The 14,400-nt window shown below is 46.8% G+C and overlaps 1 protein-coding gene across 1 annotated transcript in view; it reads right to left on the reverse strand.

Moving 5' to 3' along the window:
• Positions 1-691: 691 nt before the first annotated feature.
• FAM167A (family with sequence similarity 167 member A) overlaps positions 692-14,400 on the reverse strand; it is a 31,156-nt gene continuing 17,447 nt past the window's right edge. Inside the window, exon 3 of the mRNA XM_045010707.1 lies at positions 692-2,520. Coding sequence (XP_044866642.1) covers positions 2,257-2,520 — 264 coding nt within the window. The 3' untranslated portion in view covers positions 692-2,256. The remainder of the gene's footprint in view (positions 2,521-14,400) is intronic.

Genomic DNA, 14,400 nt, shown 5'->3' on the forward strand with positions numbered 1-14,400 from the left:
CATCATCCAAGTCATTAATGGAAATATTCAATAGCACCAGATCTAAGACAGACCCCTGCAGGGCCCCACTGGACACATCCCCCAGCAAACCATTGTTAACTACCCTTTATGAGTATGGTCTTTCAACCAGTTGTGCACTTGCCTTATAGTGTTTTCATCTAGATGGCATTTCCCTAGTTTGCTTATGGGAATATCATATAGGACTGTGTCAAAAGCCTATTGAAATGAAGATATATCACATCTACTGCTTTCCCCCATATCAACTAGGCCAGTAAGCCTCCCAAAGAATGAAATTAGGTTGGTTTGGCATGATCTGTTCTTGACAAATCCATGCTGGTTATTCCTTATAACCCTGCTATGCTCTAGGTGCTTACTAATGATTGGTAATTTGTTCCAGTGCCTTTCTGGGTATTGATAACGATACTGACCTCCTTTGTAAATTGCTTTGAGATCTGCTAATCAAAAGCACTGTAAAGAGGTGGGTATTACTATTACTGTAGTAATCAGCCGTTGCCACAGAATACTGCAGTAATCAGCCATTGCTACAGAATACTGCAGTGCTGGACCAGTGCTGTAGGATACTGTCGATACTTTTAATCAAGACTGGATGTTAGCAGTGGTCACACCCCCGTGACAGACCCCCTGACCGGTTTCTGGGAGATTAATACCCCATGCACAAGAGGTGGCTAACTGGCATGCCTTACTGCACTAAGGATTGGTTAATTACCTCCAGTGACAATCCTGAACCCCTTCTCACTCTGAAAACTACTGTCCTTTCCTATTAAATGATATTGACACCCTGCAGCTACTAAAGCCCAAATCATTCAAGGGAAGGAAAAAAACTAACCCCAAAAGACTTCACTGCCCTGTCATTCCTTTCTTGGTCCCTGTGGAGTCTGATTGGCTTATATACAATATAAAATTTGCGATCAAAGCCGTGCGGATGCCTCTGTCTCCGCCCTCTGCCATTCACCAGAGGAGCTTCCTCCAAGCTGACACTCGGGAAACGGATTTGTGAAGCTGATCTCGCAGGTAGGTGAATGCACAGCTGGCCTGGCATGATGAGTAATGCAAGTTAGGGACAGATGTGCCTTTATGCTTGTGCAGAAGGGTGGGCACTGCCCCAGAGATCTGTGTTCGGTGAAGGCTTAGAAGGGACGGCAGCAGGGTCATGAAACAATCCTGATACAATATAGACCAATGGCTCTGCTTGGCAGTAACTGGTCACTCTCCGTGTTGCTGAGCACATGCTCATGCCACAGATCAACAGCAGACTTGGCAATAGCTCTCCTTCTTGTATTAATTTTACAGTAATTCTTACTACTACAATCACTAGGGAAAATATCCATTTTCCTCTTTACATTTCCTTGTTTTATTTGGAGCCGGCTATCCTGGCACGCTGGAGGCTGATCCTGTGGAGCGTTGGCCGAGTGGGATGGGGATGTGGGCCATCACAGTTTTGGTATATTGCTCTATGTTTCTTAGTCGGATAACAGAGCTGACTCATACAGCTGTTGTAGAGAAAGCAAGTCAAGAATGAGATCCAGCACATTTGCAGCCCTGATCATATCCTTCAGGGGGCACAGACCAGCCTGAATTGCTGTATAAATGTGTACGATGTCCATAGTTACCATTCACCGCAAAGGCACACGTCAGGACAAGCCTAGCTTCTCTGCCGTTCTTTTGGGATTGTGCACAACGTAAACCCACTATCCCTCATGCCTTGGAGGTGCGGCTGCCATTGGAAACCAGCTTTCTATCCAAGATAGCAACCTTCGACCCCTCCAAACAGAGGGGTATCATTGGTTTGTAGAGGAGCCACGGGTTCTGGCCCCAGCTGGATGAAAGGGGTTTTGCTTTGGTGTGTGGCTGTACTTCTAACCTTCCCTTTGATTTCCAAGCACCTGGGAGGTCCAGTGGCCTCCCGCTGCCTCGCCGATCCTTCTGGCACTGCTGCTGTCTTTTACAATTACTTACTGAGGAGGAGGAGGAGGTGGGATTGCACTTGCAAAGGAGCAGACTGAACGGTGGTTCTAATACCCCAGCTTGTCTGTAGGCTTCTCCATACTGTCTCAGGGCTGAGATCCAGCGGCACGGCCTGGAGGCGAGAGCAGCTGTGGGATCTGCTCCCTTCTACCTCTTCCCCTCTGCGTCCTCGTGAGTCTTCGGATCTGGCAGTTCAGTGGAGGGATCCCTCTGTCTGCACCTCCGCTCCCCCAGCCCTCCCCCACGGAGGCTCCCTCCCGTGCCCCCCCTCTAGCACAGCGAGAACCTGCGGGAGTTGATGTTCATCTTGGTGACACCGATGAGCTTGAGGGGTGCAGAGAGGCTGAAGGAGCTCACGAGCGGCAAGTCGCAGAAGAGGTCGGCGAGCTCGTCCCGCTCCTCCAGCTCGTAGGTGGCGTCGTTGAGCATGCGCTGGTGCAGGTGGCATGTCTGCTCGATCTTCAGCTTGTTGATGTCGCTGCGCAGACGCATGAGCTGCCGCGCCAGCTGCTGGTCCTGCAGGCGCATTTCTGTCTGAAACACAGAGACGGGGGGGGGGGGGGTGCGATCAGTCACCGCAGCACTCGGGATTCACTCAGCTTCCCTTTCCCTTTAGCTGAGGGCAATTTAATTTATCTCTGAGTGAGCAGCAATTAAGAGAAACAGCAATTAGAGAGGGGAAAGAATTTCCAGGGAATTATTCCCACCGCCTTGGGTCAGATCCCCTGCTGGTGTAAATCAGCCTAACACCATGGAGTTATAGATACACATCAGCTCAGGGTCTGGTGTATAACATTCTCCAGGGGCTTGTCCCATCCAGTTTTAAGTGACTCCTGTGATGGGGCTTCCTATGGGAGACTCTATTCTGCATTATAGTAGATATCACGACCTAGAGGTTGTTTCCTGATAAGTGGCAGATTCAAAAAGCATAAAAGGAAATGCCCTTTCACCCAACACATGCTTAGGCTGTGGAACTCATTGCCACTGGATATCATGAGCCAAAATATTAGCAAGACTCAAAGAGGGATTGGACATTATACGGATAATAAGACTAGCCAGCGTTAAATTAATAAATACCAACAAAATAAAGAGTTTGGGAAGGGAGATAAAAACCTCGTGCTCCGGGGCTTCCGCCAGCCTGTAACTATTGCAGACCAGGCTGAGATCTCATGTGGAGAGCAAATTGCGTCACACCTGCCAACTGTGGGGTCCTTACACCTTCCTTCGAAACATTTTGTACTGGCCACTGCTGGAGACAGGATACTGGACCAGAGGGAACCAGCATCTGATCCAGTCTCGCCATTCCAAAGTGCTTAAATTTTGCTTTAATCAGTTTCAGTCTGTTTCTCCTACCTGGTACCTCCTAACCACCCCTCTCTCTGGGGCTTGCCCTCTTGAAATACTGGTAGCTGGTTTTCATTTCCCAGCCTGGGCCCTGCTCCCACGCCCACTGGAGTTAGTGGCAAGACTCCCGTGGATGGCAATAGGCTTTGGATCAGGCCCTTGGTGGTTTTCTGGCCAGGCCAGAGCACAGCCAGCCACACTCGGACACCGAGCTAGTTCTTTTCGTCTTTTCCCAGCAGTCAGCTCGTGGAGGGTTATGATTTTTGTCGCCTTTCTCTGGGCTCCCTCCCGTTTGAGCCTGTATCAGTTCCTGCGAGGCTCAGAAACTGACCCAGAGCGTCCAGCTAATCCCTGCCCTGTGGGCTGGTGCCACAGAGGGGCTGGAGGGCCCCCTGGGGGAATGCCCCTGAGGCGGGGGGCTCAGAGTCTGCCCTTGTGGCTCAGTGCATTCTTCCCACACACAGGGACAAGGGGCGATAGAGGGTGGCAGGGACAGTGGCCAGAGCAGTCCTATGTCCCAGCAGTTCAGCTCTGAAAAGGCCCCTCAGAGCCATTGCAACAGGACTGCAAGTTAGGGGACTGCCCCAGCTTGTATCAGGGGCTGAACTAGCCCCTGGCAGGCCCTGAGCAGGAGAAGCACAAGCTGCTTCCTCTCTGTCTCTGCACAGGTAAATGTTGCAGGGGAAAGACCTGGTGCCTTGCCCAGGGATGGTCTCAATGCAGGCCTGGGGGTGGAACCACTGCCTCGCAGGACCAGGGACTGGGAGTGAGGCCTGGTTCTATCTCTGCCATTTTGTGGGACCTTGGGTAAGTTGCTGAGCAACTATGGGCCTCAGTTTCCCTTTCTGTCAGTTCTCTGCCTCCCTGGGGTGCTGTGAGGCCTCGTGCTCGACGGGTGTGCTCAGGGCTGAGGTTAAACACAGTTAGGATTAATCAGGGGCGGGTTTCTCTCACTGCAGTGTGACAGATGGATGGCGGAGCCTGTCACGCCCTGGCAGAATTTGCCCGAAGGCCCTAAGAACATGGTGAAAACCCTGGATCCTCATCTCAGTGGATGGGGGAGGACTGAGTCACGGTTATGCAATTACACCAGGCCCAGAGGCAGCTTACTTGTAGCACTGTCAACATTTGTGATGTCATTCCTGTGTCTTCCCCACACAACCTCCACCCCTGAGCCTTACAAAGTATTGATGTTGTTGAAATGTTTCCATTTCTGGGGGAAGTTTTCACACTTTTCTGCAGGCGTTTTTAACGTTGCCAAAGAGGCTAGCAAAATGGCCGCCGAAAGTTTCTAGTTATTAAGGATATCGACAACCGTTTCGATTATGTTTTCACTACTGTTTTCGGTTAACGGTCTCAGTAAAAATTATTTTAAAAAGTCACAGAAATGTTGAAATAACAAAAGAGGGGTCCATGCCATGAAAGCCACTTGGACATTTCCAATTTTTTCAGGAAACCAGCTTTTCCTTCTTGGGGACCCACTCTGGCCTTTCTGATGAGGCCCTGGTACGCTGTTAGGGCACCATGACATTTTCACACAAGCCAAAATACCAAGATGGCAGATGGTGCTCACATCTCTAATCTCAGACTTTCCTCTCCCCTTCCTGCCCGCCCCTTGGCGACAGCTGGGGTTTTAACAAGGCAAGCCACGAGTACTAGTCTCAGCTCTGCTGGGCAAGTCTCTTTCATTCTCTTTGCCAACTCCACCTCCTTGCACTTTGAGATCTCCGCACGAAAAGTGCTGAGTGTGCTAAGCAGCATTATCATCCCCACCGGCTGAATCACAAAGAGAGAGACAAGGCACCAGAAACATGAGATGCAGTGACTGATAGTAGTAAAATTTTCCCAGGGAGATAAAGCTCTCCTCTGGCTTTGTTTGCTGCTGTGGGGGGTGGGGTTAGGGGATGGGTGGGACGTTGCTTCTCTTTTGGCTGAGCTCCCTTAAGAAGAGCTGCCTTCTTCCTTCCAGAAAACACATAAAGGAAAAAGAAACAAAGCTTTGTGATGGCTGACAAAAGGATTATCGGCACAATGGCGCAACGATGCTGGAGACTCTGCCCATCTCTGAGTGAGATCTGATGTTCAGAGTTTTGCTTCTTGATGACTAACAAACATCTTGTGCAGTGACAACTCCTTCAGGGGTGTTTACACACCTGAGGCTTGTATTTGTGGTGACCGGGCTGCGGGTGGAATCCACGAGGCCACATTCCACTCGCATGGGGTTGGCTCGAGACACACAGAAGAAACCCAGGCATCACCAACGGCTTGTTCAGTCTAAAATAACCCTGATTGCAATGGAACTATGGCAATTTACAGCAGTGTGGATCTGCCTCTATATAGCTCACTTCCCTGATGTGATAATTTTCAGGGGTGCTGAGCACCCACAGACCCCATGAACTTCACTGGCAGTTCTGGGTGCTCAGCAGCTCTGAGAGTCTGACCACCAGCCCTTTGCACTTACAGAGCCCCTTTCCCTGGAGGAGCTCAAATCTCTGAGACCAATTGATCGCTCCCTCCCCATGAATGTGACTCAGGAGCCATGTATTAGTGTCACCTCCATTTTACAGATGGGGAAACAATGGTGCGGCAACACTGAAATTGCTGATCTCTGAGCCATCTAGGCAACTCATTTGTCACTGATGGTAGACTGGACCAGATCTGCAGAGGAAGGTTAAGTTATGTATGGAGATATATCTATCTCATAGAGCTGGAAGGGACCCTGAAAGCTCATCAAGTCTAGCCCCCTGCCTTCACTAGCAGGACCAAGTATGATTTTACCTCAGATCCGTAAGTGGCCTCCTCCAGGACTGAACTCACAATCCTGAGCAGGCCAATGCTCAAACCACCGAGCTATCCCTCCCCCCAAGACTTGACTTGCCCAAGAGCACCCAGAAAGTTAGCAGAGCTTGGGGCAGATGCTAGAAATCCTAACTCTGCCTCTGCTACTCTAGTTCTTAGTTGACAGTAATGGGAACACCTAATCCGAGTTTGACAGAAGGCACTGTAAATTATCAATGACCTCCGTTATAAAGAGACACTGTCAGGTAGACAGAGTTCTACACAACTCACTGGAAATAGCTAACAAGGCTAGTGTTTACGTGTCAATGGCTGCAGTTGTTTTTCAATTTAAACATTCACCTGCAGGGCCAGCTGCTCAACTTCATCTGACCTGGACAATGAAACCAACCATAAACACACAGGTAAACAGTCCAGCTGTGTGAAGAACGAACAACTGACAGCATCACTGGTAAATAGTCAATTGGATATTCCAGAATCCAGTTCAGAAGTCGCAGGTAAGAAATCCCTTTCAATATGATTTCTGTTTTGAAAAGATCCATTTACATTTAAAAAAGTAGAAGAGCAGAACACCGCAACTGAACCCTGTCATATAATCAGAGGGGAGTGTGTGACGTTACTGACATGAACTGTGACAGTATAGATCATTGTTGCAACCAGGGTCTGATGGTTGCACCGGGTCTTGTACAGAGGAGGTCAAGTGGGGTGTCTATGGAAAGGTTGTAGTTTGCTGGTTATGATAATACCGTCTGTATGTTGTATCATTTTTGTATCTGAAGTTATGAATATTGGCTATGTACTTGTATCTCAATGTGTTTGATTCTAAGTAGCCTCAGTGAAGCATTTGGTCAGTTTCTTGAGAAAGGAGTATTCTCAGGAAGTGCGCAATCAAGAAACACTTAACTGACAATGGACTTTGGGAGACGCCAATCCACATCTGAGCTTTCCTGGGAACGTTTAAACTAACATGTAAACAAAAGCTGAATCATTCATGGACATGTGACTTGCCCAAGTGGCTGCAAACTCCATCTTGTTGCTGTGATTTTGCACAGGAGAACAAAGAGGTTTCCATCCACAAGACAAAGAATATAAAAGGCCCTGGAAACCCCTCCATTTTGTCTTCAGCTGGCTTAAGAGATGGCTTCTCAACCCCCAAGAGATGCCTGAAAGAAACTGGAACAAAGGACAGTAACTATGGGGGTGTGAGTGATTGCTGGACCCAGACTAGGAAGGAGTCCAGTCTGCAAAAGAAGCTTATTGGAACATGTCTAAGGGTGAGATTTACCTGTATGCAGTTTCTTAGACTTGTGTGTTTTGTTTCATTTTGCTTAGTAACTTACTTTGTTCTGTCTGTTATTACTTGGAACCACTTAAATCCTACTTTTTATACTTAATAAAATCACTTTTGCTTATTATTGAACCCAGAGTTAGTAACTAGTACCTGGGGGAGCAAACAGCTGTGCATATCTCCCTATCAGTGTTACAGAGGGCGGACAATTTATGAGTTTACCCCATATAAGCTTTATACAGGGTAAAACAAATTCATTTGGGGTTTAGGCTCCCAGAAAGACTGAATACTGGGTGCTGGGACAGTCTCTGTTAACTAAGTAGCCCCTGAGCTGAGCGGATCTCAGTTTCAGTGAACTGCAGAGAGGTGTGGGTCTATGCTGCAGCCGACTGAAGTGTCTAACTCAGCAAGACAGGAGTGGAGGGAAGCCTCTTCTGGCAGGGGGGTTTGTTCTTAGTGGTATCCCAGCACATCTAGGGACAGTTGTGAGGGAGTTTCTGTGACCCAACCCGTCACAGAGTGACTCTTATTTTGTCATGGAATCCTGGAGATTAGAGGTGGAAAAGACCGGCTAGCACAACTAGTGTCTGGTCCTACTTCCATTGAAGTCAAAACTCCTGTTGACTTCAATGGTGCAAGACTGAGCCCTGAATTCCTGCCCCTGCCAATGTAGGATTATTCCTCAGTGTTGATTTATTTGCATTTTAAGGAGAATTTGCTCTCCCGTTTCCTACTTGCTCAGTTTTCAACAAGGGACGCCTTGGAGGTAGTTCAGAAATGCACCATTTGTTTTGTCTCATTGTGAAACCACAGAAGGTACGTGTCCCAGCTATTGGTATATAACTTCCATTTTCATGTGGAGCATCAGTGAACTCTCAGTATTTCCGTCCTAACCAAAGGGACGGATCTTGCTCACCCTCACCAGCCCAGAAGGCCCTTTATCAGATATTTACAGTGGAGAGCACATTATAATAGGGAGTTTCATGGACCCACCTCTCCTTCCATTCACTTCCATGCACATCACTCCACTCTCAGTGCAACCCCATAATAGTCCTGTCCATCTGGATAAGGTGCTTATAAAGTCTCCATTACGGTAGTATCTGAGCACCTTGCAATCCTTAATGTAAGTGCTATAAGCTCAGCGTACAGATGGGGAACTGAGGCACAGAGAGTCTGAGCTTGTCTACACAGGGCGGGGGGGAGGTGAGTCCACATTAACGTTAGTTAGTGCCCACTCAGATGACTTGTGTCCATACAGCACAAGGAATATTGTGCTAACAAGCCAGTCAATCCATGTTCTGTACTCTGCTTTGAAAGCGGATTAAGTTCATTGTTACGGCGACCCACGTTCTAAGTTAGTGCCCTAATCACTGCACTGTCCTCCCTCTCGGCGTTTAACGGTAGTCGTTAGTTCTGTGGGACAGTAATATTAGGAAAATATTTCACACCCACATGGCACACACCCGCTGGAAAGAAAAAGAAACCAGCACCATAGGAACAGCCAGCTCTCTGCAGACCACCAGCAAGGGGCCCTTGGACCATCATTTGGGAGCCTGTGCCCCCCACTTCAGTGGAGCCCAAGGAGTTCAGCCGGCTGTGTCACGAGGGGGCAGCCCCCAGAAAAGCTGCCCCAGGGAACTCCTGTGTGCCACAGGGTGCTATTTCCCAGCATCTCTCACTGCAGCAATGCAGAGCAGGGTGGTGGGAGGAGAATGGTCCTGGCTAGCTGACCGAGTTAGAATTGAGGGACACCGGTGGGGCCGCAGACGGAAGTTTGCATTGCCATGGCCCATGCTGTCATAAAGAGAGAGCTTCGCTCACCCGGGCGGCCAGTCCTGCATCTCTCACTAAATCCACTCTCCGAAAAACCAACGGACTCCTCCCCATCCCCCCACAACACCAGCACGATCTGCGATGAGGTGCATGTCAACAGTGTTCCTGCTCGAACTTCTTCTTCTGAATTCAGCTAAGTGCCCATTTAGCTCATTTCGGGAGCAGAGGCTGGGATAAAAATAGGCCCATTTGGAAACCTATTGCAGAGTAACAGAGCTCTTGATGTGGATGAGAAATTGATCTGAAATGGAGACACCAAGGTTCACTAAGGTTTATGTACCATTACTGCCTTTTTAATTAGGACCTGAGCCAACTCCCATTGAAGTCAGTGGGAAGACTCTCAATGACTTCACTAGCAGTCAGATCTACCTTAGTAAATCTGACCATTCACACCAACTATATTCACAGTAGAGCTGGGCGAAAATTTTCTGGACTAAGGTTAAGTTTGCCAAAAAATGCAGATTTGGGTTGCCTGAAAAAATGTCGCAAATTTGTCTCAAATTTTCCGAAGTGTTTGGATTGCAAAAAGAAAGCGAAACAATTTCCAATAAAATCAAAATGTTTCATTTAAATGTTTTCAAAATGAAACTTTTCGATTCAAAACAATTTTTTGTTTCAAATTTGATTTCAATTTTATTTAATTTTGTTTAGAAAAAGATTTTTACAACCCCTTCAAAAATGAACTCTTTCATTGCAGATTGACTGAAACAGTTTGTTCGACACAAACCACCATTTTTCCCCCTACTTCTTTAGTTTGGCCACCAAACTGACCAATCGGTTATTTGCACAGCTCTAATATTCGGGTACGAGTTTCCTTCTACAGACCAGCTGGAATTAGCTCTATTTTACCGCTCTGAAGAAAGCATCAGATCTGGGAGTGTCTGATTAGACAGTATTTTCTCCATCAGGGATGAGCACTGAGCCAAATTCAGACCCATCGTTAGAGGCATGAAGAAGTTGTGCTCACTTACACCAAGAAGCTGAGAACTGAGGCTTGTTTTTAGGCTGGTAAAATTTACCAAAAACATTTTTCAAAAAGAAAGAGAAAAAATGTTTCTTTAAAAGCATTTTGACAAAACAGAGGAAAATAATTTCATCAAAATGAAAAATGTTCCGTTTTTGGATTTTTTCCACTTTCTTTTCCACTTTTTTTTTTCCTTCCACTTTCTTTTCCATGCTGCCACACCCTCCATGCCAACCAGCTTTACTGCAGGGCAGGAGCCAGCTCCCTTCGTCTGTCTGAACCGTTGGCCGATCCATGCTAACAAGTAAATATTAAAGGCCGAAGTCCGTTACTTCAGTCAGAGCTAACCACATCTGGGAGCAGAACTTGAATCTGTGGTGAGGGCAGATGTTGGGCCTTCCACCCTCAGGACACTGTTTAATTTACTCTGCTTTGGAAATACCAAGAAAATCCAATGTTGCAATGTTACTTTTAGGCCATGTCTACACTACAAAATTAAGTCAACCTAATTTACGTCAGCATACCGCTGCCGCAGTAATTACATCACTTTTGTATGTCTACACTTTACTCCTTGTGTCGGTGGTGCGTCCTCACCAAGAGCGCTTGTTTCAATTGTACTGTCAGTGTGGGCCATTGTGGGAAGGCTCCTGAAAGCCAGTAACAGTTGACATAAGCAACGCAGTGTCTACGTGAGACTGTGTCGACCCAACTACATTGACTTTGACTCCACGCCACTCATGGAGGTGAAGTTATTAAATTGGTGTAGCTGGGCTGTTAGGTCATCAGGAACAAAATTTAAGTGAGGACATTTCCATAGGTAGATCAACGTAAACTGCATTGCGTTGACCTAACTCTAGTGCAGACCAGGCCTTATTTTCTATGGGCCCACTCCTTAAGCCTTTACTCCCATTGACTTAACCACTGGTTTTGACTGAGCAGGGCATTTAGGATTTACTCTATGATGTTAAAGGACCTTTAACATGATTTGAATACTCAGAACTGGTCACCTAGCATAAAAATCAAAGATGGGAATAATTTCCAGGGCTCGAGCATGCTGGGACTGAGCGGTGTTGAACCCCTCGAGAAGCTTGTAATGTGCTGAGCTGCGCAATTTGCAGTTACCGTCGCAAAACGCGCCTTGGGAAAGAATTTGCATTCCAGAATCTATCAGACTTTAAAGGCCAGATGGTCAACTGGTGCCAATCGGTGCAACTCCATTGACTTCAGCAGAGCTATACTAGTGTACGCTAGCTGTGGGGCTGGCCCTAATATGTGTTATGTCGTGACTCTGAGGGAGTGCTATCTCCTCCTGGGCCACTAGAGTTGAAGCCCATGAAAATTTCCCCTAGATTTGCAATATGGTCTTGGATTTGCCCCTTTGGCCTCTCTGATTGGACCTCCAGCCTTGTGGAGTCAAAGTTGCTCCTTTTGAGGAGCTGAAGGCCGTGCCTTGTGTCCCTGGAAGAAATCATGCCCTCTAGATTTGCAGCAAGGGCTTAGCTCTACGCTATAGCTTTAATTTTATATCTGGGCACTTTGAATTGACCCGTTTCTTGGTTGGGTGTCCCCACATGCATGTGCCTTTGACCTCTCAGGGGTTAGATGAGCACCACCAGCTCTGACATTACTTCTAGGGAAGGCCACTCAGGCTAGCGCAGACTGCAGATGGCCACTTTGTTGCTCAGGGCAGACTGGCAAAAGCCAATTAGACTGCTGCTCTGTACTCTGCTGCCAGGTCAGTTCCAGAGGGTAGTTTAGGATGCTGGTTACTCCTTAAATTGTCCGTGTCCCGAGTTCCTCAGAGGTCGCCTCTCATGCGATGCCCTGTTGCTGCACCTGCATTCAGCTGGAGTGGCTGTCCCGGGATGGAGCTCATGGAATTCCCAGCTCCCTATCTCTGTGCGTATAACACAGGCCAGAAATACATACTGCTCACCTGGTAGCTTGCCAAGGCCCACAGGTAGGGTGTTTGGGGGCATGCCGAGCTCCCCAGGGCAAGATGTCAGTGGCAGGCCCTCTTTGCTGGTATTTGCTCCTGCTATAAGTAAACCAAAGCCTAGCCACCTCAGGAGGCAAATTCTACCCTGAGAGTTGCAAGCGTAACACCTATTCACTGGGGTGCAACTGAGGCAGAATTTGACCTGTAAGATGAAATCCTAGCCCCACCAAAGTCAATGGTTGCTTTGCCATTGATTTCAGTGAGGCCAGGATTTCACCCTTAAAGCGAAGTGTAAAATGGGTATTTTGTTTGTTAGGGTATTTTGCTAACTTCAAGCCTTGATATGCTCTAACCGGCTGCTGGCAGCTGTTCCCCACCTTTGGTCCATTCTAGGTGGGGATTAAGTGCTGTGGTGAGTCAAAAACATGCTCTTTGTTTCAGGGAAATTCTTCTAAATTACGTGAAATGCAGTCAGATCCAGTGATGAGTGTCTTGTGAGTGCCCATGGGTATCATTAGGAGAGTGGGACCTGTAGATAGGTCTTTTTCTTCTTTTTATTTTATCTTTCATCCCATTGTGTGCGTCCACCCCGAAACCAAAGCCCCAGATTGGAACAGCACAGCTGGGCTCAGAACAAATCTCTACCTGTGTGAAGGGCAGAATCCAAAATCCAGATGCAAATCCTCTAGAACTTTGGGCTTGGAAAACGAAACCTGCACCTGGCCATCACTGGGCCTGTTCAATCTGTTTTTCAGATTAAGGCCATTGGGGAGTGAGGGTTGAGTCATAAACCCAAATTCGACATGGATCTTAATCTGAGGCACTGAGCCAAGATTTGCTAACGTGACTAGTGATTTTGGGGGGCCCAACTTGAGACTCCTTAAAGAAGCTGATTTTCAGAAAAGGGCCAAGCACCTGAACTCTGAAAATCAGGCCCCTGGCAAGGATTTCAAGCTGGACACCCAAAAACTGACACGACCAAAATCACACATCACTTCTGCAAATAATGTAGATACAGGTAAACCAGAGCTGGGCACATGCAGTAAAATGTATGTGTGAATATCCTTGTGAATGAAACTCATTAAGTCAAGTTTATTCATTTATTTGCCAATATTTGGGTGGAGAAAATTTTATTCACAAGATTTTTTTTCTTGTGGAAAGCAAAGCACTAGTCCGAATAAATATTCACAAGCACACTCACACCCAAAGTGCTTTCGCCGCCATTTAGAAGAGACGTTATGATTATTACTGCAAATTTGGCAAACAATTATGAATGTTGGCAGAGCGTTCACAAACAAACACAGAACCTTTTTCTTTTAGAATGCCTAGGATGACTAATCAGGCAACAGGAATAAAACCATGTGACTCAGGTGAACAGTCACATGGCATGAATAATAGAGAATAAATTCACTGTGACAATGAGGAATGGATTAGTGGGTGGTTAGAGCACTGGAGACTTGGGGTTAAGTCTCTGCTGTGCCACAGACTTCCCGTGTGACCTTGGGCAAGTCACTTAGCCTCTTTGCGGTTCAGTTCTCCCATCCATAAAATGGGGATAACAACATTGCCCTATTTCACAGGGGTGTTGTGAAGATAAATACATTGAATATTATCATTCCCTCAGATACTAGAGTAATGGGGACCATAAAAAAACATGAGACAGATAGACTATCTCATGAGGCTAATATCTTTTTCACAACCACTTTGTTTGAATAACCAGTCCCTGTGTACGAATCGTGACCTGATCACATGCAATTTCCAAATAGGCAAAACAGAAATAAAAAAGGCTACAGTTCATCAAAGAGATTGCTTGCTGTGTAGAGTTTTCCCAGTGGCAACCCTGATGGTTGGATTCCACCTCCTACAAAATGCTGTCAGAACCTTATCTTCCCCAAACCAGCCCCTGCTCCTGCCAGAGAAAGAAAAACCATAGAAGAATGTTCACTGCTGTAACTAGCGAGCCCCAAAGACAGAATGTACCAGACCAGTGGTTCCCAAACTTTTTTCCACCAAGGATCCATTTGCCATCTGACTAAATTACCAAGACCCATTTCATTTTGTATACAGAGGTTTCATGTTCTTATTATTCTCTTTGTTGGGTTAGTTATTATTTATTATTTGATCCTTGCTGACTTGATATTCTGTTTCAACAGTAGATAATTTTTTCTTCGTAAAGCTTCCACATTTTAATCACTGATCCATTTTTGTCTACAAATTCACAGTCTGTTTTGGTCAATTTCACAGTTAGAG

The sequence above is a fragment of the Mauremys mutica genome, chromosome 3 (genome assembly GCF_020497125.1).
Source record: "Mauremys mutica isolate MM-2020 ecotype Southern chromosome 3, ASM2049712v1, whole genome shotgun sequence".
In the NCBI taxonomy this organism is placed as follows: Eukaryota; Metazoa; Chordata; order Testudines; family Geoemydidae; genus Mauremys; species Mauremys mutica.